The sequence below is a fragment of the Sapajus apella genome, unplaced genomic scaffold (assembly GCF_009761245.1).
Source record: "Sapajus apella isolate SASKATOON/1434 unplaced genomic scaffold, GSC_monkey_1.0 scaffold20, whole genome shotgun sequence".
Taxonomy (NCBI): Eukaryota; Metazoa; Chordata; class Mammalia; order Primates; family Cebidae; genus Sapajus; species Sapajus apella.
Window position 1 is genome coordinate 27,228,228 of NW_022436960.1, and position 24,531 is coordinate 27,252,758.

The window sequence follows — 24,531 nt, forward strand, 5'->3', positions numbered from 1 at the left end:
GCCAGGTTCAAGTGATTCTCCTGCCTCAGCCTCCCAAGTAGCTAGGATTACAGGTGTGCACCACCATGCCCAGCTAATTTTTGCATTTGTAGTAGAGATGGGGTTTCACCATGTTGGTCAGGATGGTCCCGATCTCTTGACCTCATGATCCACCCGCCTCAGCCTCCCAAAGTGTTGGGATTACAGGCGTGAGCCACCACACCCAGCCAACCCTAGGTACTATTTCATAGCCTAGATTAATGAATATAGAACTATTTGACGTTGCCCCTCCACCTTTTTAGCCACACTGAAAACAAATACGAATTGTCTATATTGACAGTATATTTTGACAATAAATTTTTTAAACCATAAGTTACATTTCCTTTTTTTGTTTTCGAATGTTTCTCACTGAGAATCAAGACAATGGTAATAATTCGTCTAAAAGTCTGAATGTCTGTGTGAAGAAAAGATTTCAATGTTCAGCATATGGTAGGGACTTGGTAAACATGAACTGAAACTGCACTGGAATTGCTTGCTCCAAGATCTTTACCAATATGGAACCAAAACAAGAAGGAAAGCACAGAGAGTTAGTGCGATCTTTTAAACTCTCTTCCCCTATTCAGAAACTAATTTGTTCTTCTAAGAATATGACCCCCCATATTCATTTTTTTTTTTTCTGTCCTGCTGGCTTCTTAAAAACTTTTTCCTGATACCATGTCTTCTTATGGTCATAGTCTTAGGCAGTTTAGATGTAGAAGTTTAATACCCTCTTTGGTAGTTATATTTTCTGACAAATATTCACTACAAATGTACAAAGAAAAGAGAAGACCAGCCCCGAGGAGACCCTCGCTGTGGCACATTAGTTATCCTTCAACAGGTGTAGGAACTTTGAGCCAGGGAAGCCTGGATGACGAAGAGACAGCACCTCAGGCAGCCTTGCCAGGAGCCACTGGGTTTCATCCTGGCCTGACCCAGAAAAATCTTATGGAAGAGAACAAGAGGCCCAAGGGCTCTCTGATCTGCTGTCAACCAGCTGCAGCCGGGAGACTGCCAAAGCGCTGCAGTGACTAGGCAGCGCCCTACAGAGCCGTCTGGGAGGGGATTACCAGCCTGATCCCTTGTCTTTAGAGCCAGAAATGACTCAAACTTCACAAACAGCAAGGGCCTGCCAGGGAGGGTGACAATGAGCACTGGAAAGGGTTTTCTCCCCCTTGTTGGTGTCTCTTCCCCCTACTTGCTGCTGTGGCAGATTCTGGACTGTGTGCAGCCTGTGAGGTAATCTGAATTCCTTGGCAACCAGCAAGTACCTGAATTCTTTCAAAACCACAGGAATCCAGCAGAGAAAAGGTAAATATCCCTGCGGAGCCAGTGTTAATTAGCAAGGAAGGCTACTGAAGAAGGAACTGGGGGTGGGGAGAAAGAGAAAGGCAGTACAAATGCTTTGGGGTCTTTTCTGAGTTTCCACTGAATAATATGGCTGAGGCAGAAAAAAAGCTGTTCCAACTGGGACCTTCCCAGAGTCCTCTCCTCCCGCCTCTGCCGCATGGGTGGAACTCAGCTCCCTGGATGGGTACTCACATCTCCCCCCGCCGCCACAAGTTGCTAGAGCTGCCTATCTTTGGGTCTCTGGCAACATATTTGGTTTTTAACTCCATTTTGTTCTCATTTTTTTTGAACTTTTAATTTTTTCCTGTTTCAGTAAAAATCTGGCTATTAGCTTCATCTCAGAAAGGGCTCTGTCAAATCATCTAAACCCAATACTGGATCCACCTAAAGCTATAAAATCCAGGACAAAATCTTTTTGGATTCCACCTCTGACAGGAAAAAGAATCTACACCATTTTGGAGCACCCCTCTGTGGAAACTGACTGTCCCCTGGTGGCGCAAAACAGGAACATGTGAGTAAAATTCAAAAGCACAGGGGACCTTTGAGGGCTACTGTGAGAATCACAAAAAGCTGTACCCAAATACCAGGGGGACAATTTTAACACATCTTCAATATTTTACCCACACATAAGAAAACAGGGTTCTCCCACATCTTATGTTAATAAAACAGTAAGGACAACTGAAAACACTAATCTATAAAGAAACTAGGGTTTTCACAAATTTAATTTTGTGTAAAAAAATTTACACAAAATAACTTATTTCATAAAACTGTCTTATGTAATGAATTTAATCTTTCTGTCACCTAGCATTAATTTGAGGTCCAAAACAAAAGCAATAGGGTATAAGAGAATTCATTCTAAGAAGGAAATGAATTGTATTTGCCTCCTGTTCTCTTTAGGGAAGATTATGGATTTTCTTGTTGAGCCTCAACATAACCCAGTGATCTCATCCCAAACTGAATGTCTTCAGTTATGTCTACATAAAATACATGTGGCCCAAGATTAATAAAAGCTGCAGATCTGGAGATGCTACAGACTGTCGACACAGTTGAACAGACTCTGAGGATTACAATGAAGCAAGTGAATGCCAAGATACATAATGAGCGACGACACAAGAACTTAGGCCGCTAGGCACGGTGGCTCACACTTGTAATCCCAGCACTTTGGGAGGCCAAGGCTAGCGGATCATGAGGTCAAGACATTGAGACCATCCTGGCCAACATGGTAAAACCCCGTCTCTACTAAAAATACAAAAATTCACTGGGCATGGTGGCACACACTTGTAGTCCTAGCTACTTGGCAGACCAAGGCAGGAGAATCTCTTGAACCAGGAGGCGGAGGTTGCAGTGAGCCGAGATGCCGCCACTGTACTCCAGCCTGGTGACAGAGTGAGATTCTGTATCAAAAAAACTTAGGCATATTGAAATTATTGCATAGAACAGCGTGCCTTCGCAGGACTCCAGCAAACAGTGCATCATACTGCCACGCGTCATGCTTTTGTAAAGCTTCCATAAAGCTTTTATATTCATTTATACTTTCAGGTAAACCTAACGAAAGCCCTGAAAATTCATGTTGTTTTCTGGTTCCACTTGGTCTGAGTTTTTGAAAAGCTGTTTTTCTAATTATTCTGAGAAAAAGCATCCATTGGCTAACATACATATAAATTTTTTGTTTCTGCTGGAAGCAAAAGAAAAGGGTTATACTTAATTCCATAGATTCTGACTTCGAACACACAACCAGTAGCCAAAGCACTTGAATATTTGTAGTAAATTCTATAATAAACCTTGGTACTGTTGTTCTCATGCTGTGCTCTGAACCAGAAAGATCTTAAAATTATGCCAAATTTTACCCATAGAGAGGGCTGTTATTATTGTAGGTGAAAATATCTTTGGAATATTAAGCAAAACATACTGGTATAATATCCTTGAGAAACAGTGAAGCACAACCTTGATCTCTTTTCTCTATTCCCAAAGTCCAATTTTTGGCAGGACATAATCTGTTTCTTGTAACTTGACACAGGAGAGAAGTTATGGTGAGGATGAGCAGAGGAAGGAGAATGATAAAACTTATAAAAGAGAGAGAATGCTCAGAGGTCTCACATTATAAAGCTGAAACTCCTCAGCATCTTGCATATCTGAGAAGTTCGGAGTGTATTTTACCTTCATTTTGTTAAAATAATATAGGGAATAGACATTTACTTTTTTTCATGAGATGGGGTCTCGCAATGTTGACCAAACTGGTCTTGAACTCCTGGTCTCCAGCAATCCTCCTGTCTCAGCCTCCCAAAGTGCTAGGATTACAGAGGGGAGCCACCATGCCTGGCCGGGAATAGGCTTTTATACCTAATTTTGTATAGTGATACTTCAAAGCATGAGAGCACATGTGTCTATAAACATTATAGACAATTTCTTTCCTATAAAAACCAGATTAGAGCTAGTAGTCACTTCATGTTCAGATGCCTGGTTCAGCCCTTTATCTAATAACTGGGAGATGTTTCAGTTTTTCCCTTTCTCAATTTTCAAGGAACAGAGAGAGGCCAGATCTAGGGAGTTTTCGTAGTCTTCAATGTTCCCAGGGCTCAAACTCAAAATCTTCGTTAAGAATACGACAGCACCTATAAATGCTGTCACTGCCACCTAGAGGTGAATGGAACACACAGCTCCACTGGCTAGAAGGTTTGGTTAGTCCGAAGCTTTTGTATCTCACTGATTTCAAGTCATGGGATAAATCTGAAAAAAACTAAGTCTCTAAAATCATTAAAAGACCATTCTAAAAATAATAGTTGTCAAAGTACAACAATATTTGTGTACAGGTAGCCATCTTTTAGCCATGGTATTTCCCAACTTTCAATTGCATTTTCTAAAACACAGAAACATACGCAGACCATGATTTTTTAGCTTGTTGTGACCACTCACAGATGCAAACCACCTCCTAAACTGCTATGGTCTATAACAAGCTTGCCCAACGTGAGGCCCGCAGGCTGCATGCAGCCCAGGATGGCTCTGAATGCGGCCCAACGCAAATTTGTAAACTTTCTTAAAATATTATGAGTGTTTTGCAATTTCTTTTAAGCTTATCGGCTATTCTTAGTATTAGTGTATTTTATGGGTGGCCCAAGACAATTCTTCTTCCAATGTGGCCCAGGGAAGCCAAAAGATTGAACATCCCTGCTTTATATCAAAGGCACTATGCATAAAAAGAACTTCAGGGCAAGCTGGTTGGTTGATACAAAAATTCAGTTTTGTTGGGGGAAAGTACACAGCATAGTAGTTACGTACTTATTTTAAAAAATTTAAAGAGTTTATGAAAACAATTACCTGTAAAATTCTGTGGCTATGGGAAACAAAACTTCAAAATATCACAATTTGAACTTAATCTCCTAAGTCACATTACCTTAAAACTTAGAAAGCACCTCAACAAAGAGAGAACAATGTATGTACAACTACTGTAAAGTAACTTGGATGTTGAGGGAAAAAAAACCAATAACTTCTAAATGGACACGAAATAGTCTGACTCCTGAGCTCTGGAGTCAGATCCATGAGTTCAAATCCCCATTCCACTTCTCTCGCCTCTAAATCTGTTTCCTCAACTGCAAAAATGCATCAACTAAAAGGCTGTTATGAGGATGAAAATAAATTCCTGGCATATAAATACCACATGATCCTGGTTCACTGCTGGGAAGACGTTTATGCACCTTACATGTGGACATTCATTGAGACTATAGACAAATAAGACCAATTTCTGAAGTTCTTTTTACGCATAGTGGCTGTGATGTTATAGAGCACAGCAGATGAGGAGGTGGTATGCATCTGTAAGCAATAATGACAAGTGAAAATAGCATGATCTGATTTAATAAACTTGTTAACGGGTCCACTTTTAATATATGCACCCAACCCTTCTGCCCCAAAACAGTGTCTTACCTAGCCAATCCTTCTTCATAGAGATAGATGACAAGAGGATCATAGGAAGTCACGAGCACATAGAGGCGCACGTCAAACTTGAAATCTAAAAAAAAAAAAAAATTTGTATTTACAAAAAAACCTAAGATAATTTGTTTCCTGTTATAGAATAAACAATGAAACCAAGAAACATGAAAGCAAGAACATTCCTCCTCTCCACATGAAACATATACTGCCCATATACCTTGCCTTTTGAGGATAATAATTATATAAATGTTCCATATACACAGTACGTTATATATACAGTACCTAATAACAACAGTATAATGTATATATACATTAATATAACTGTAATATATACATAATGTCTATGTGTGCCATTTTCATACACATTAATTACTGCACAATTTTCATACATACATTAACTGCTATATAACCTATAAAGCACTTTCTCTTATATTATCTCATTTCACCTTTAAATAAATCCCATGAGATAGGTAAGGAACTGGCTGCCTTTCTGGAGCCACACATGTCAAGAATTTCGCAACAGTATAATAAAGACTTATTAGAGAAGGTTATGAAAAGCTTAAAAAGTTTAAGAAAGAACTGGCCCAATTTAGTCAAGGGCCTAATCACAACTCACCATCTATGAGCAGGGGGTTGTTAATGTAACGGGAGACCAGAATGTTCTCTTCCAGGGAAATCTGGTTTGGCTATTGAGTAAAGAGAAAGAATGAAAGAGTAGAAATGCACAAGAACCCTAATTTACAATAAGGGAGCAAAGTGCTTAACCTTTTAAGAAATGATAATGTGGAAAACTAAAATTCTGGTTAAAGTTTCCTCCAAGGTACCCACATATTCAGTTGGCCATATAACATTCACTTCTATAACATTACAGGCATCCAATTACAATGCAGGAAAACTAAATTTACCCAGCACCTCTCACATAATAAATACAGCCTAAATAGCTTTAAAGATGTGTATACACGATATTAAATAGTTACATGCCAAGAAAATAAGAGCCACTTTAAAAATCAATAAAAACTTGCTTTCTCCCTAATGTAAAGTATAATGGAAATTTCAAAATACTACTATTCTTAAATCAAGGTTTTCATTAAGATGTTTAAAGAATTTACAGATCCACAATGGATCCTAGCATTTCCTCTGTAAAATGAGATAGGTGTTTGATTCACTTAAGGAAATTTGCTAAGCAAGTGTATGCAAGGAGTGAATAAGATCTTTTAAGGATGTCTTCAACGAGAAAAAGTTGTTTATACAATAAATAGAAAGAACTGTTGGACACTGTATACGGCACTGGGGATACCACGATGAAGATAACAGATATAATCTCTGCCTTGCCAATTTAAGATTCAGTAAATCCCTATCCCTGAAAAGTTTAATATTTAGGTAGAGGAACAGCAAAATACAGAATTTAAAAGAACACAAAGCAGCATTTCTGTAAATACAAGACGTGAGGTTGCAAAGTTAAAGTGCAGACCAACTAGGTAGGACCAGTCAGGGAAGACTTATCCTGGAAGAGCAGATGCAGAAACGAGGGGTGAAGGCTGTGAAGCACATGGTGGAGAAGAAAGGAGCCCATCATGGGAAGATGGCATGCAGCAAGTCCAGCAGAAAGGAGGGTGGCCGATTCACAAACCTGAGGCTAAAAGACTGAACTGGGAAATTGTGAAAGAAATGGCTAACAATGAGGAAGGGGGTACCCCACTGGCAAAGGGATCTGAACCCCTGGCAAAGGGATTTTATATTTAGCATGGTGGGAAGCGGGAAATTATTATGGATTCTAGATTAAGGAAACAGCAAGATTAAAATATCTGGGGAGAAAAAAACCTTCATGTGTGATTAGATAAAGACAGAGAAATCAGCTGGAAGTCACCACAATCCAAGTAGGACAAAAGGGCTCCAAAAGGGAAGTGGTAATCATAATTTGGTTGATAATAGCCACAGTCAAGGCAACAGAATTAACCATCGACATTTGCAGAAACAAAATTTAACAAATGCACTAAACATGCGGATGTGCCAAGTGCTGTTCTGAGTCTGATCCCAGGATTATTTCATTTAACCCTCACCCAACCCCATGAGGCAGGTATATCACCATCCACATTTTACAGATGAAAAAGGAATCAGAGTGGGTTAGGGACGTGCTCAAAGTCACACAGTTAATAGAGCAGCAATGGAATCCAGGGAGTCTTCCTCAGAGGCTTAACTTTTAGGCATTGTTCTTACTGCTTCCCAATATTCTGCTCTCAGATTTAATTGTCCCCCAAATTCAAAAGTTTGTCTTCATAATAATGCATTTCCTACCCCCAATACTACAGTTTTTCATAAGATAAGGATAATCTTGTGACCTATAACTCTACACAGAACCACTATGAGCAACTCCCAAGTCAGAATGATGAGATTCTTCTCTCATTTCCCTCGGCTGCCATCTCAGTCAGAACAGTTTTCTCAAGCCATCTCTATGCATCACAGGAACACAATGACATAATTACTGATACATCCTTAATGAACTTAATCACCCATACCATTTCCTGACTCCCTTACATTTCTTGATCAGCTTCTCAAAAGTATTATCTCCATTTTGAATCAGCTCAGTGAGAATCGATGCAATCATTGTACAGCTGCAGGCTATGTTGTAAATGTAAAATCAAACAATTGCAGTTCTCTTCCTACTGAGTAGAACCTATAGGCTACAACAAATATCTAGTCACCCAACTTTGCTTCACAGCAGAGAATATGCTGACAGTGGTCATCATTCTGTGACACATCTAATGCCCATGCCCATTTCCTCTCTTCCCTTGCTAACCATACACATTTATTCTTTGACGTACAGATAACAAACCTTTACGTTATTTAGTTAACTTTACTATTTGTTCTACTGTCTTTATCTCTCACTTCTATCTGCACTGGGAATTAAAGTGTAAGCTCCTAGAACAAAAAGAAAGGTTTGGGTACAGTTTTTTTGCATAGCATTACAGACTGAAGAGCAACTAAGAAAAACTTTCTGATATCTTCAAGCCTGTTTCGTTTTCATCAAACCCTAGTTAAATCATTTTAAATTATTTCAATTCAAAGCTCAAACTGCCTCCCAAAGTATGCTAAAGTAGGAATCTGAATTGTTGGGAAAGTTGGAAACGCATCTTACTTTTTTTTTTTTTTTTTTTTTTTTTTGAGACAGTCTCGTTTCTTCACCCAGGCTGGAGTGCAAAGGTGTAATCTCGGCTCACTGCAACCCCCGCCCACCAGGTTCAAGCAATTCTCCTGCCTCAGCCTCCCTCCACAGTAGTTGGGATTACAGGTAAGTGTTACTACGCCTGACTAATTTTTGTATTTTTAGTAGAGATGGGGTTTCACCACGTTAGCCAGGCTGGTCTCAACCTCCTGGCCTCAAGTGATCCACCTGCCTCGGCCTCCCAAAGTGCTGGGATTGCAGGTGTGAGCCACCGTGCCCGGCTAGAAATACATCTTCCTAACTGGACCTTAAGATTAAAGCTCATGGTATCCAAGTCATTGTAAAGGAGAATGGTTAAGAGTGTCTATGCCAGAACCAGCCGTACCTGAGTTACAACCTTGACTCTACCACTTACTAAGGAAATAGTAACTACCTCATAGGGTTCATATATAGATTAAGTGAGATTATGTTTAGAAAGGTCAGCAGCAGGCTCAATGAAGATGTTATTATTACTGCAAACTTAACAGTATATATGCGGTTCTAATTGCAGAGCCCCAAGCTCAACAGCATTCATCACTACCTGCCACACGCCATTCTAGTCAGAATACTGAGTTATTATGAAAATTAAGAGATACATAATAATTAGGAGAATTTCTCAAAAGCTTTTAAGGAGTGACAACACAGCAGGCACTCCCAAAATACCTGCTGAGCAATTAGACAAACAGAGGGAACCTAAGATAAAAACATATAAACAGAAAGAAGAGAGTACAGCATTATATTCGCAAGTATAGGAGGGACTAGAGTGACCTAACACTCTCCTAATATATGAAAATCTCAGAGAATGTATCAATACTGTATTTACCATGAATAATGTGTTGAGACAAGGATGACTAAATTTGACTTCCATAATTAAATTCAATACCTTAATCGGAAAACACCCGTTCTTTCCCCTCCTGGATTTGAATATACTAAATTGGGAAAATATGGCATTTAGTCATGGTTACTGAAGGAGTGGAGCAAAAAAACAGCTTTGTCCCTTTATGCTGTATTTCTAGAGTTAAAGAGCATATCATTACCAGACCAGGTTAGCCAACCAACCGAGATGCTTCCATCTGTGGTCCACACTTCTCTTTTCAGTGTTAAAGTAATGCTCTTGCTATCCTTTATCCTGCTCTTGTAATGGTAAAAGTTGCTATTTGCAGAGCGTTTCCAAAAGGTTATGATTACTATTGGGAAGTTTTAACAAGTGGCCCTCTTACTCCAGTGGGAAGACCGGGGAAGATATTTTCATTTGGGCCTCACACTAACTCCATCGCCCCTGCCTAAATCCCTCACCCACTCACATGAGTTCTGCTCACAGACCCTCCACCTCAGCATTCCCTCTCCTCACCCTCCTGCTCAAATCTAAAAGGAAAGCAGGCAGCAGCCTTGGAAAGAGTTACTTCATCAAGTTGGCTAATGGGTCACATATTCCATGGGAAAGGATCCAGGTATGGAAAAGAGGGAATGGTTATGCCTTCTGTGTAAGGAGAGAGAAGAGTATTAACAACATGATTTGCAGGTCTGGGTAAAAGGTGGTAAAATTCCAGTTTCAGGGTGAAATGGGAGTATTTTCCCATTATGTCCGCATGTTGCCAGCTCCCCTCATGCCTGCTGGCGTCTTCCCAGGCTTCTGTCTGGCACCTCCACTAAATACCTAAAAGAATCAGACTCACTCCAAAGCTTCACAAAGAGGGAGGGGGAAGGTAAAAGGTCCTGCCAAGTACTTTGATCTGTGCAGGGGGTCTCAAGAGATTCAGCCCAGGGAGAGGTGGGAGAGAAAAACACTTACACAGCTTGCCAAACACATTCTCTAAAGACATGTCACCCCCTTGAGATTCAGCATCCAGGGAAGAGTTTGGGCACAGGGTTCTCGGCTCCACCAAGGAAAGTTTAACTTTTCTATCCTTTATGATGTTAGCTTTAAAATAACAAATCACTAGGGCAAAAGAGCATTCCAAAAGAAAAGAGTCCCAGATGAGCTGGGAATAGATCCTATTCTTTTTGACTCATGTCTAAGAAAGTAAAAAGCAAACTCGTACCATAGCTGACTTTCAATAGCAATTCCATTTGGCAGCGAAAACCCAAACCCAAACTAGTGCCGTCTATGAGATTCAAACAACACTGGAGCTCCTGGCACAGAGCTGAAGGAAAAGCTGTTGGAGAGGGGACTTCACACCAAGGTCACAGCACAGACAAGAGGAGACAGAGCCAAGGTATATGATCACGGCCTTCTGTCACAGGAGACTCAGGGTAGAAGGCCTCCAGAGTGGCCTAGGCCAGGTACAGAAGTTGTAGCCAATGCCTGGGGCTGTAGCAGTTGCTCTATCAAAACCAGATCCTATATTTATTTGGCATGAAGGGTATGGCCATCATTGTTTACTGTACGGTTTTGAGTCCAGACTGAATTTAAGGACTTTCCAATATGAAAGATAACTCAGAAAGTTAGTTTCTACACATATGGGAAACAGTTCAATGTGAAAAGACAACTGGGGAATTTAAGATGGGGTTTTGGTCCCACATATAACATATCTACCTCCCCCTGCCCTTTCAGAGTTCCAGTGGAAAGACAGAATATTTTCAAAAGAATGAAATGATATCAAAGCTAGAAAAAAGTAAAAGGAGCCAGGCAAGTCCAAACATTTTAAGAAATCCTAAAAGACAGAAAGCAGATGGGATCGTGTTGAGAAAACAGAGCAGAGGAAGTTCCAGCCCAAAATATCAGAGATAAGAGTGATCTTCCCAAGGAGGATCCTGCAAATGTCCAAGCTTGTAGTCAATAAACATGAAGATCAGGGATCAGCCAAGGAATACGAATTAGATAATTAACAAATAGCATTTGGAACAGTGAGACCAGTAGACTTGTGGGTGCAGGGATCTGATAGAGAAGAATGAAACTTGAGGCTACTTTATCCCTAATACACACAAAAAGGAAAACAGAAGAAAGGTAGCTCTGCCCAAAATCACCAAATCTTCCTCTAAATTCACAATGTGGTCCACTCTGTTTTGGCAAGGTGGAAGAGGCATGCTCCTCACCACGTCCACCTAAAGTGAAGCCTGACAGTCAACACATTTTGCCCTTACACAAAATACACAGATTCTTCCAGGAAGAAGCTGCTAGGAAAAGAGTCCTATACAACCACAGTAGAAACAAGAGCAGCTGCCAGTTTTATTCAGTCTGGTCTTTTGTTCATAAATATGGTCCAACACCTAAGGATCATAAAAACTGAGAAAATCCGATAGCAGGGGAAAAGACAATCCCAATAAAATTCAAGGACAGAAGAGAACTTTACAAAAATTTCCACTAGTATCCTCAGAGGGACAGGCAGGCAACCTGCATCCATTATGCAACAAAAGGTTACTACTTGTAAGTAAAAATAAATCAAATCAGAATATGAGCTTCTGGAAATCAACCTATGATATCCAATATAAAAATATAGTAGATGAATGAACAATAAAATGGATAAACTTCAACCTGTGATCTAGAAGATAAAGATGGGAAAAGAATTAACAACGAGAGAAAAGTTAACATGAAGATCCAGAATGCCTCAAAAAAGAGCTCTAAAAGTGGAGACAAATAAGAGGATAATTTTCCTTAAAGAAAAACACTAGTTTCCAAACTGAAAGTGCCTACCAAAAGCCAAGGAGGAATAATAAAAAACAGGCCCAGGTCTAAATACTGGTTAAATTTCAGAATCCCAAAGTCTATCAGCAGCAGCAAATTCATATGGGTCTGCAGCTACTCAATTCTTGCCTCCTTGAAGGAAAGAATTCATCTGAGAGGCATAAGGCAGAGTAAGAGACCGTGGCCAGTTTTAGAGCAGGAGTGAACATTTATTAAAAAGTTTTAGAGCAGGAATGAAAGTAAGTACACTACACTTGGAAGAGAGCCAAGCAGACAACTTGAGAGATCCAAGTGCCTGTTTGACCTTAGACTTGGGGTTTTATACATTGGCATGCTTCCAGGGTTTTGCATCTCTCCTCCCTTGATTTTTCCATGGGACAGGCTGTCTGCATGTGCAGTGGCCTGACAGCACTTAAGAGGGGCCGCATATGCAGTGTGTTTACTGCAGTTGTGCACATGCTCATTTGAAGCATTTTTGCCTTACCAGTCGAGTGTTCCTAGAGGAAGCGCATATACCAGTTAAAGTCCATTATTTTGCTTCTTAGTGCACATGCTTGAGCCTACTTGTCCAAATCCTGAGATCTTATTGGGAAATGGCTGATCACAGGCTTCAGGTGTTTTCTATTTGTTGGGAACCTGCCTATCTCTGGCATCTGCTGCTACCAATTATTATTTTAGAGACACCAGTTTAACAACTGCCTGACCATCACCTGATGATCACCTGAACTCCTTGGTGGTGGTCCTGTCATGCCCTGCTCATGTCTGCCTGGCTACCTATTCTAGCATTTCCTCCTTCAAGAATCCAAGAGTGTTTCCACTGAATTTAAATTTTTTAGTCAACTTATAAAGAAACTGAATCATAGTTACTGAAGAGACTGTTATAAATGTTTAAAACATAAGAATAAAAACTAATCAAACAAATGTGCAAGGGAGGGTGGGATGTGATGTAAGTGCAATAAATGCCAAACTGATAATTAACAATACAATGTATATCAATGAAAGAAATATAAATCAACTAAAATTACTAACTGCTCTTATAAGTCTAGGGAATGAGACCAGTAGGGATTTTATTTGCCATGTATATGCATTCAATTTAAGACAAGTTTTAATGAGAATTTTGCAAAGAATCAAGACATTGACAGCTTTTGAAAAAAGAAGAGGAGAAATCAAAGGAAGAAGAGCAGAAAGAGGCTCTAAAACTTGCCTCGGTCTCTCACTCTGCCTCAGAAGGAAGGAGAAGCAGCAGTAGTAGCAAGGATGCCATACCAAATTAAGGTTCACTTGTTTGATAATCTTGAGAACAGAACCCACAGTTCTGCTCACAATAGACACATATATGCTATCAATTAATGCAGGTGTGTAGGAATTAACATCACAATATGCTGCAAGCAGAAAAGGTGCCTCTTTTCTGCTAACACAACAGGTTGCCCTCCCCCAAAATTTAATCAAGTGTCTTTTCAGCCATGCAGTAACTGCTGGTGCAGGAGAAGATTCCTGCCAACAAGTAAGGCAACAAGTCTATTCATACCCACCCTCAATTCACTTCTGAACACAGATTTCAGAAGAGCACACCTGCTCTTAATGAAATGGCACTATATTAGTAACCAGTACAAAGGCTGATGGAGCAAAGAACAAGTGAGGAAAGAGATTTGCCATCTGCTGCATACTTACATTGTTGATCAGGTAGACGCCTCGGCCCCTAGAAGAAGCCACTGGTTTTACTATCCAAGGTCCCCGGTCCTTTGAATATGAATCTGCTCAAAATATTGGGAGATTAAAAAGGGAGAAAACAAAGAAAAAGAATGAACTTGAGTTTATTATATCACCTTTCAACAACAGTTATCTACTCAGGGAACCCATAATCTTACAAATTTCTACGTGTTGGACAGCAACTAAAATTATCTGTACTTTTTGGATTGGCCTTAAAAACAAAACAGACAGAGGGAGGAAAGGAGGGAGGAGAAAAGGGGACAGCAAAATCACTCCCATAATAATTCCTTCCACCATTTCCCCTCTTTCCTTTTTCTTTCTTTTTTTTGGCAGGGTCTTGCTTTGTTGCCCAGGCTGAAGTGCAGTGGTGCTTTCATGGCTTATTGCAGCCTCAACCTCCAGGGTGCTAACAGTCCTCTCACCTCAGCCTCCTGAGTTGATGGGACTACAGGCATGGGCCACCAAGCCCTGTTAATTGTTTTTAACTTTTTGTAGAGGCAAGGTTTCTCTATTTTGCCCAGGCTGGTCTTGAACTCGTGGCCTCAAGCAATCCTCCCACCTTAGCCTCCCAAACTGCCGGAATTACAGGCATAAGCCACCATGCCCGGCCTCCCCTCTTTCTTTAATGAAAAGATGAAAACAAAATAAGGCAAACATCTAGATGTTAGTCTATTACTGTCACAAAGAACCATCATGAATCTTTGAAATTCTCACCTCTGTTAACTAAAGGACCTCAGGCACACAGTGTCAATGTAAGCTAAAACCTAGATCTCGTAATACAGCTATTTTCCTTAAATATTTCCTCGAAGCTTATAAAATAAAAATCACCTTAATTCAAGCAATATGCCAGTGGAGAGGAAGGACAATCATTTACAAGTGATTAAAAGGTGCCATTTGCTTCTGTTCCTTTCCCAGTTTCAGCTCAACACTTTAAATCCCTTTGGATCATGAAAACAGAAAGCAGACAACTGACACCAAGACTCCCAAAGGCTTGCAAGGGGTCTGAGGGGAAGCAGCTCTGTCTTCCACTTAGGGAATGTCAGAAGTCAGTGGGGAGAAGCAGGGATAGAGCTCTCAGTGCTGCTGATTCTCACATCCCAGACTGGAGAGGGAGCACTAGTCCCAACTGTGCCTCTTCCACTTTTGGTGAAATACCTCAGGTGGCAGCAGTCATTACTGTTTCAAAGCAGAGGTGAGGTGAAAGATAAAAATTAAAGACATTTGTTTTTTCTTGGTATTTTTCTTCAATGAAAGAAGAGAGAAAGGGAAGGAGTAGTGTGGGGAAATAAATCAAACAAATGCAAATGTTACTGAGCAGATCTCACAAAGGCTTCCTTTTTCCCAATTGCCTAAGTGGCTGTGCAGCAAGATATCAGTCCCATTTCATCTAGAATACAACAGCACAAACCTAAGAAAGTTCCCTATAGTTTCTGTTAATATGGTTTTATTTATTAAGAGGCACGTCATTTTCTAGGGCTCCAGTATCAGAAAAAGACTTTCAGATACTGGAGTCCCGAAGTTTTGCACACTTCCCTCCACCCTGCATCTGGGCTTACATCAGGCAGGCCTTCAGAAGGAGCTCTCTAGGCTCAGCTCCTTTTCCCAGATGACTTGCCAGCAACTACTTGTCTCCTTTTCTTTCCTCTCCCTCTGACATGAGCCAGTCTCTTCAAGGCCTCCCACACAAACTTGACTTTGTCAATGTCACAAACCATTTCACCAGGAGGAAAAAAAGATCTTTTGTCCACTCTCTCCCGTCTTCCTCTGTATTTTCCCTTGATCCAGAATTAACAGAATTAGAAAAACTGTCATGTGCCACATAGAATTTAACTCTATGAGCAACTCTACTTCTAAAACTATATCCTCTAGTTCTACTTACACGCGTAAAATATTGCATATACAAGATTCTCAGTGCTGTGTTTTAACAGCAAAATATTAATTAAATACACTACAATGCATCTATATGAAGGGTCAGCAAACTATTTTTGTAAAAAGCCAGAGAATAAACATCTTAGGTTATGCAGGCCACGCAGTTTCTGTGGCAGTTACCCAGCTCTGCAGTTGTACCTTGAAAGCAGCCATAAACAATATGCAAACAAAGGGGTGTGGCTGTTACACAATATTTTGTGTATAAACACTGAATTTCATATGATGTCTACAAGCCACAAAATGTTATTCTTCTTTTGATTTTTTTCCAACCATTTAAAAAAGGCCTTAGCTTGTGGGACACACAAAAACAGGCAGAAGACCAATTTCCCTCAAGGGATATAGTTTGCAGACATCTAATCTACACAATGGAATATTAAGCAAACACACAAAACAAGAATGTCATTAATGAACTGATATGGAACAATCTTGAAGATAACCTGTTAAATGAAAAAAAACAGAAAGTACAGGGCAATGTATGTTACATACACCCATCTGTTCATATACACACACAAGTTATTTGCTAGTAAATGTAAAGAATATCTCTAGAAGGTATGTAAGAAACTAGCAACGCTGATCATCTCTGGGGAGGAAAACTCAATGAGAAATAAGAGGAGAATGGAGACTTTTCACTGATGATTGTTTTGAAATTTATTTTGTACCATGGGAATATATTACCTTTCGAAAAATATAATTTATATAATTTTAAAGTCCTGCTATAGAAGACATATTTATAGTTATATACGACAAAAAAATTAAATCTCCATAAAGTGAGGCCACTGAATATATGTATATGTATTCAGTTTATATATTTTTTTCACTTTGCCATTTTCCCAATAATGAGCAGACAACAGAATGCCTGAGCAAAAAGGTATTAAAACAAAACAAAAAATAACAAAACTTTTCAAACGTCACTCAATCAATGCCTCTAAGTATCTAATCTGTGTCAATCAGTCTGCTAGGTGTGGGGCACACAGCAGTGAAAAATACAGTCTTTACCATCACGAAGATTAGACTAGCCAAAAAAACAGACATTGAACAAGTAATTACAGACACTGAGAGTTATAAAGCAGAAGTACAGGGTTTCATTGAAATGTCTAAGAAAACGACCAGGCTAGTTATTAATAGGCTCACTTACACCTATAATCCCAGCACTCTAGGAGGCTGGGGCAGGAGGATCCCTTGAGGACACGAGTTCAAGATCAGGCTGGGCAACACACCAAGACTGTCTCTACAGAAAATTAAAAAATTAGCCCGGCGTGGTGGTGCCTGCCTGTGGTCCCAGCTACTTCTAAGGCTGAGGTGGTAGGATAACTTGAGCCCAGTAATTCACCCCTTTCGGTAAGCTATGAATGCACCACTGCACCCCAGCCTGGGTGAGAGAGGAGGAGAGGGGGAGAGGAGGAAAGGGGAAGAGAGGGAAAAGGGGAAACGAGGGGGGGAGGAGAGGGGGCGAGGAAGAAGGGGAGGGGGAGAGGGGGAGAGGGAGATGGGGAGAGAGGGAGGGGGGAGAAGGAAAGAGGAAAAGAGAGGAGGAGATGGGGAGAGGAGGAGGGAGGAGAGGGGGAAGGGAGAGAGGGGAGAGGGGGAGAGGAGGAGAAGGGGAGGGAGAGGGAGAGAAAAGGACCAAAGCTGTCTGGAGACAGTACCCTCTACTTTGTGAACAGAAGTCAATGCTTCTGGCCAGGTGCCATGGCTCACGTCTATAATCCCAGCACTTTGGGGGGCCAAGGCAGGTGGATTACCTGAGGTGAGGAGTTCGAGACCAGCCTGGCCAACATGGTGAAACCCCGTCTCTACTAGAAATACAAAAACTAGCCAGGTATGGTGGTGCACGTCTGTAATCCCAGCTAGTCAGGAGGCTAAGGCAGAAGAATCATGGCTTCAACCCAGAAGGCAGAGGTTGCAGTGAGCCAAGATCACACCACTGCATTCCAGCCTGGGTGACAAAGCAAAACTCTGTCTCAGAAAAAAAGAAGTTAATGCTTCTTCAGGTGCTTCACTATCACTGAAATCTAAATGTTCTTGAAATTCTAAATATCAAAGACTTGTCTTTCATGCTAGGCTTTTCTCCTTGATTTGTGATATTTTCAGAACAAGGATTGATTTCTTTTACAGGTTCTAAAAATGTGGGTAGGAAGCAAGAAAAATCAGAAGCAAAGGCTAGGCAGAGAGCTCAGGAGCCTCTGCTTCAAGATGAAAATGTACTAAGCTCCACAATTCTTTCAAGTGCTTTCCAGTTCCCATAGTGGCAGCAGGCTTGGTCTACTAGAAAGAGCAATGAACCTGGAATAGAAAGATCTGAGTTCTAATTCTGGCTTTTCAAGTGTATGATTCTACAGGTAAGTTCCTTAAATCATCTAGTCTTATCTTTAAAATGAGATTTTTAACATTTAGCCTGACTTGCTAAGATCTCTTATAATTCTAAAATTGTAATTCTACAAATTTACCAACTGCTTTGAAATGTAGTCATCTGTAATTAATTGGCTGACACGAAAATTCACATGTTAGAATCATTTCTCAGTCTCTCTTACAACTAGAGATGGCTATAGAACCCAATTCTGGGGAAAGTTTTGCTTTTCTGATACTGGCACCACCCCATCTTTCTTCTTTGTTGCTTCCTTCCTCTTTCTGCTTAGAAAGCTGTCCCCTGAGGGGGAGTGGCTGAAGCTGGCAACAGGTCCTTAGCCAGGGTCTTCAGGGTCACAGACCTCGAATTCTAGTCAACTAAATACTGTAATTGGCAATGACAGCATCCAAGAAAGGCCTGTGTGCCATGTATTCCCACCCCTACACTCAAATTACTGAAAGAGTCTGAGGAGTACCCAGGCTTTCACATCTCTGGAGACAGTGACTAGTTTCTGGGCTACATCTTTACAGGTTTTCTCTTATTAGAATGAAAAGCTATATATTCATGAGATGGTATCACTACTGTATCTAGGCAATCCTCATACCCAGTCCTTATCAGTTCTCTTTCAAAGGCCCTTCAGAGGCTATTCAAACCCTTTCTGCCTCTTTAGGCACCCACCTATCCCTAGGCCCCTCACTCCTGGCACAAGACCTCATCAACCTGTTCACCAAGAATGCTAGGAATTTGTAACATAACCCTGCTTATCTGCTTTACTTTCCATCTAAAATGTTATCTGGGTCCTCAACTTAGCCTTCTTCCTTCCCCTCTTTTAGGAGACACACGCCCACTTCTCTTTCTAATGCTCACCTTTCTACTTGGGTTCTTGATTTAACCCTCTCTCCTGCCTCCTGAGATCTCATTCTCTTGTTCCTCTTCAATCTCCTTTTCCTCTGATTGTCTGTGGTGCTGCTTCTCTTTTTTTCTCTCCCTTAGTAATCACATACACCTCCATACCTGCAACTTCCAGCATCTACATCTCTGGCCAGAACTCAAAGCTGCTCTTACACTGTCTATAAAACACACTACCTGGATGCCCCATAGACATCCAAATCCATTCCTTGTCTGAAATGTAACATTTCTCCTCCTCCTTAACAGTTTCTCCTTTGCCTTCTGGGTACATTCCCTGTTTGAAAACTCATTGGTCCTCCTAGCTGCTCAGACTCAAACCTTAGGATGCCTCTTTGACCCCTGCCTCACTCCCCATACACAGGCAGTGATGTTTGTTCTCACCCTCTTTCTACTCATACCTATGCATTCCCACGACCTAGTTCAGTCCATCAATACTTTTTATCCACATCACTGCAAAAACCTTCAAAGAGACCTTCTAGAACGAAGGTCTCTTTTTTTCCCTCTGCTTCTGCCGACTCATTTCACATAGTTATTTTTCTAAAGGCCAGTCTGTTTATGGTGCCCCTTTCCTTCCAAAAAAAATTTCCTATTGCCCACACTCAAGTGCTGGAGGGCCAGAACATAATTCTATTAATTAGTATTATGCTTAACTAATACTAATTAATAGTCGTTATTAATAACATAACTACAAATTTAAACATAACATACTAAAATAGTAAAACATAGTAAAAACATAGTAGTATTAATATAGTTAGTAAACATAACTACTACTAATAATATAAACATAACCTGAAATACGAAACAGTATTAAACATTTATCAAGCCACCCCTATCAGGCACCACTCCAAGTGCTTTCTACATATTAACCTACTTAAAATAACTCAACAACATTATAAGGTCAGCACTAGCGATAGTCCCATTTTACAGATGTGGACATTAAGGCACACCGAAGTTTGAGTAACTTGGCTAAAGTCACATGGCAAAAAAAGATTCTTAACTACAAATTTGTAGCTTTGAGTACACCAAAGCTCTGAAGTTGATTCATTTAATTAGCGCTCTGTATGACCCACTGAAGAGCCGTCTGTGGGCAAACCATGAATCACCAACCAATGAATGGCCCCAACTAGAGCAACGAATGCTATTAGGTAAATGGTGGAGCGAGTGTTCCTGATGAACTGCTGGTCTGCTCTGCCAAAAGATGAACCACCCACTGGGTGACCCAGAGAGACTAGCAAGCCTAACAGGTTAAAAAAATCAAAAGTCAGGAAGTCTAGAGATAATGCTGTCTTCTCCCCAAGCTACTTAATCTATCCATAAAACAGAAATAGTCTCTTTCTTGGACCTCCTGGGAGGAAAACTGTCCTCTCTGTGTATCTCACCTGCTGCTTCTTATGGGAGAAGTGACTTCTCTCACTGGTGCTACTGGGAAATGGTCATTGCACGCAGGCTGCCCAACGCCATTAGCAATGCTGCACCGAGATGAGAAGCATGACCTCTGAAGCCAAACTGCCAGTTTGAATCCAAACTCTACCTTTTGCAAGCTGCATAACTTATGGAAAGTTTCTTAACCAAACATATCTTAGTCTCCTCATTTATAATACTACCAGAGTAGAGGTGCCACTTAAAAGAGAGCCTACTAGAAAGTAAACATTCACTAAATGTTAGCTACTACCATTGTAATTTGGACTTTTTCACAAGAGACCTGCCTCACATCTCGTCTGTACTCATGCCTCTTCTGTGCACTAAGTCTACTGAGTCAGGCTCTGTCCCTGTGGATGAAAGCCTGAAATAGCCCAGTGCCTCTGCCTGGGCCTGGGTAGGTAAGTTCACAATGATGCAAAAGAAATTAAGAAGCCCATTTTAGATCTGGATCCAGGCTATGTGTTCCTATGTCACTTTACCCACCATGCAGCTGACATTTAGGTGCCTATTTGGCTCCCATGTATATATTTTTTGTTAGTCTGAACTCAAAGAGGAGAAAATGTGACTAACTTGTAGCTCCAAACCCTAACATCAAAAGATATGGGATACCTGTACCCCCAAAGAACATAAATTACACAAGACTAGAAATCAAGGCCGACATGTTTCTCAAGTGGCAAGAGGGAAAGGGGTACTAAAAAGGAAGCATGTATAATTCACATGCGGGAATACAAAGTATCCTTACAGGCTGGTATGGCAGATGATGCCTGTCATCTCAGAATTTTGCAAAGCCAAGAGGGGAGGATCCTTTCAGCCCAGGTGTTCAAGACCAGCCTGGGCAACAGAGCAAGATCCCAGCTCTACAAAAAATTTAAAAATTAGCTGAGCACGGTGTTGCGTGCCTGTATTCCCAACAACTTGGGAGGCTGAGGAGGAAGGATCACTTGAGCCCAGGAGGCAGAGGGTGCAGTGACCCATGATCATGCCACTGCACTCCTGGGCTACACAGGGAGATTCTGTCTCTAAAGAAAAAAAAAATCCTTACATAGGCACTAAGTCATCAATGGAGAGAAGGGACATTCAAGCGAAAATATATAAGACAGGGGCATGGTTATGTGATGCCAATGTGTCTTTACGTAAATGATACTGACAAGTTTACTGAGCATATCGGAATAAAAATAGTTTTTGCCTCTGCAACTGTTTTACTAAAGAGTCACAGTTGTCTAAGGTTTTGGAAAGCCCTGACTGGTTGACAACTGGAGGAGGCCTTTGGGGCCCCCAGGTTCCGTTGCTGGGGACTGGGGCATTCTCTGTCAAGCACTTACTACAGAATTCCGCATACTCAGCTGGCAGTAGGAAGGTCTGAGGGAGAATGTGAAAAGCCTTGAAGCCATGTGTATGCTGCATTCGAATAATGTTTTTGTACAGTCGGTCCTTCCGGGTTAGTTCATAAGACCTAAAAATCAAAAAAGTATTTCCATTTCAGTCAACTATGACTCAGAATTTTCCTGTGTTATCACATTCAAAAGAGTTATAGTTCACAGTCCTAGAGCAGATAGTGAAGATAATATTATATCCTAAACATATCACTGTTAATCCAAAAGGCTTAATCATTTTCATCAAAGGGTTTTTTGGTCAGTTTTTGCCATTAAGATAAAATCTCCATACAGTAAAATTTGCCCTGTTTAATGTGTAATTCTATGATTTTGGACAAACACATACAATTATGTAACCACCACCACAATCAAGATAAAGAACAGTTTCGACATCCCAGAAAGTTACCTCAAGTCCCTCTGTAGTGGACCCTCCCAATCACCTCCAGCCCCGGGGAAAACATTCGTTTTTCTGTCCTCATAATATTGCCTTTTCCAGAAAGTCAAATAAATGGAACCAGACAGTGTGTGTCCTTTTAAGACTAGCTTCTTTCACAGAGCACAACTCATTTGAAATTTATCACTGTTGCATGTATCAGTATTCTGTCCCTTCTCTTACTCAGTAGTGATCTATTGTATAGATATACCACAGTTATCCATTCGCCATTTGAAAGCATCTGGGTTGTTTACAGTTTTTGGAGATTATGAATAAAGTTGCTACAAAGCATTACCATATAGATTTTTATATGAATGTAGGTTTTTATAAGTTTTAGTGTAAACATAAGTTTTTGTTTCTCTAGAAGTGGGACTGCTTGATTGTTCAGTAAGTTGCATTAATTATTTATTGCTACACAACAAATTACCCTAAAATACAGCAGCTTAAAATAACAATAAATATTTATGATTTCATAGTTTCTGGGGCCAGGAATGTGGGAGTGAGGGAGCTAGGCAGTTCTGTCCCAAGGTCCTTCATGAGGTTACAGTCAAGATGCTGGCCAGCACTGCAGTCATCAGGCTTAAGTGGGGATGGAAAACCCAACTTCCAAATGGCTTGTCACTCACATGGGACTGCCTGCTGGCAGGAGGCCTCAGTTCCTCCCCACATGAACTTTATCATAAGGCCAAGTGACTTCATGACGTGATATCTGGTTTCTCCCAGATCAAGTGATCCAAGAAAGTGAGCAAGAAGCTGTGTCGTCTTTCACAATCTAGTCTCAGAAGCAACAGTCACTTCTGCCATATTCCACTACTTAGAGGCAAGTCACTAAATCCAGTCAACACTCAAGAACAGAAAAATTAAGCTCAACCTTCTGAAAGCAATGTCAAAACATTTATGGACACATTTTACAATCAACACATAAGTATATGTTAAACTTTATAATAAACTGCCAAATGGTATTGAGGATTTTAGAAAAACAAGCTCCGTTTCTCCTGCTATATTCTGAGATACTGAAGAAAAACCAAAGTGTTTTTCCTACTCTCTACTCTCAATTCAACATAATCAATCAACACTTTTGACACCACATGTGTAGGGGGTTTCCCCACACACAAAGCAAGCAATCTTGCAGTGGGTGTCCTCTAACACAATTCAATTCTGACAATACCTGCCTGGAAGTAGTGTTAGTTCCCATATGTTGAAGGATCAGTGCCATTAGACTGCCTCCCACTTCCAATGCCAATAGCAAGTCCCAACTTGTTTCACCCGCACTTCTAACCAAAGGCTCTAAACAGGGGTCCCTGCAACTCCCTCTCTGAGTTCAACTAATTTGTTAGAGCAGCTCACAGAACTCAGAGAAACACTTATGTTTACTGATTTATTAGAAAGGGTATCACAAAGGATATAGAGGAAGAGACGCACAGGGTGAGCATGAGAAAAGAGCCACAGAACTTCTACGCGCTCTTGCACTCTCTGGGCACGCTGCCCACCAAGGATCTCCATGTGTTGTTCTGTTACCCAGAAGCTCTCCAAACCCGGTCCTTTTGGGTTTTTATGGAAGCTTCATTACACAAGCATAATTGATTGGACACTAGTGACTAATTTCACTTTCATCCCCCTTCCCTCCCTGGAGGCTAAGCGGTGGGCTGGAAATCCTAACCCTCTAATCATGCCTTGGTCTTTTCCTGTGACCAGTCCCCATTCTAAGGCTACCTAGGGACTGCCAGGCACCACTTAAGTCATTAGTATATAAAAAGACACTTCTCACTCTGGAGATTCCAAGAAGTTAAGGAATTATATGTCAGGAAACAAGAGGGAGACTAAATATATATTTCACAAGATCACAGTTATCGGAAGTGGCTATACCATTCTGCATTCCCAGCAGCAAAATAGTGTTCCAGTTGCCATGCATCCTGGCCCACACTTGGTGTTTTCTGGTTTTTGTTTTTAGCCACTCTAACAGGCATATATCAATACTTCGTATAGTTTTAATTTGTAATCCACTAATTACAAATGCTATTGAGCATCTGTTCAGGAGCATCTTGTATTTACCATCCCTGTATCTTCTTTGGTGAGACATTCAGATAGTTTACCCATTTTGAAAAATAAAGTTGTTTGTTTCCTTATTATTGAGTTTTAAGAGTTTGTTATGTATTCTGGATACAAATTTTTTATCAGTTATATGTTTTACAAATATTTCCTCCAGTCCATAGCTTGTTTTTCGTTTTCTTAATAGTGTCTTTCGAAGGACAGATATTTTTAATTTTTAAAAAGTCCAATTTATCAATTTTT

The 24,531-nt window shown here is 40.6% G+C and overlaps 1 protein-coding gene across 26 annotated transcripts in view; it reads right to left on the reverse strand.

Annotated features, from left to right (window-relative positions):
• TTLL5 (tubulin tyrosine ligase like 5) overlaps nucleotides 1–24,531 on the reverse strand; it is a 283,926-nt gene that overhangs the window by 238,169 nt on the left and 21,226 nt on the right. For 25 of the 26 annotated variants that reach the window (XR_004271639.1, XR_004271640.1, XR_004271638.1 and 22 more), the window contains 4 exons: nucleotides 21,756–21,886; nucleotides 13,788–13,870; nucleotides 5,906–5,975; nucleotides 5,284–5,368 (listed from right to left, as the gene is read on the reverse strand). Coding sequence is in view for 23 of the 26 variants with exons in the window: in XM_032287240.1 (XP_032143131.1) it covers nucleotides 5,284–5,368; nucleotides 5,906–5,975; nucleotides 13,788–13,870; nucleotides 21,756–21,886 (369 nt within the window). In the remaining 3 variants the exon portion in view is untranslated. The remainder of the gene's footprint in view (nucleotides 1–5,283; nucleotides 5,369–5,905; nucleotides 5,976–13,787; nucleotides 13,871–21,755; nucleotides 21,887–24,531) is intronic. The other variant, XM_032287243.1, reaches the window with a different exon arrangement.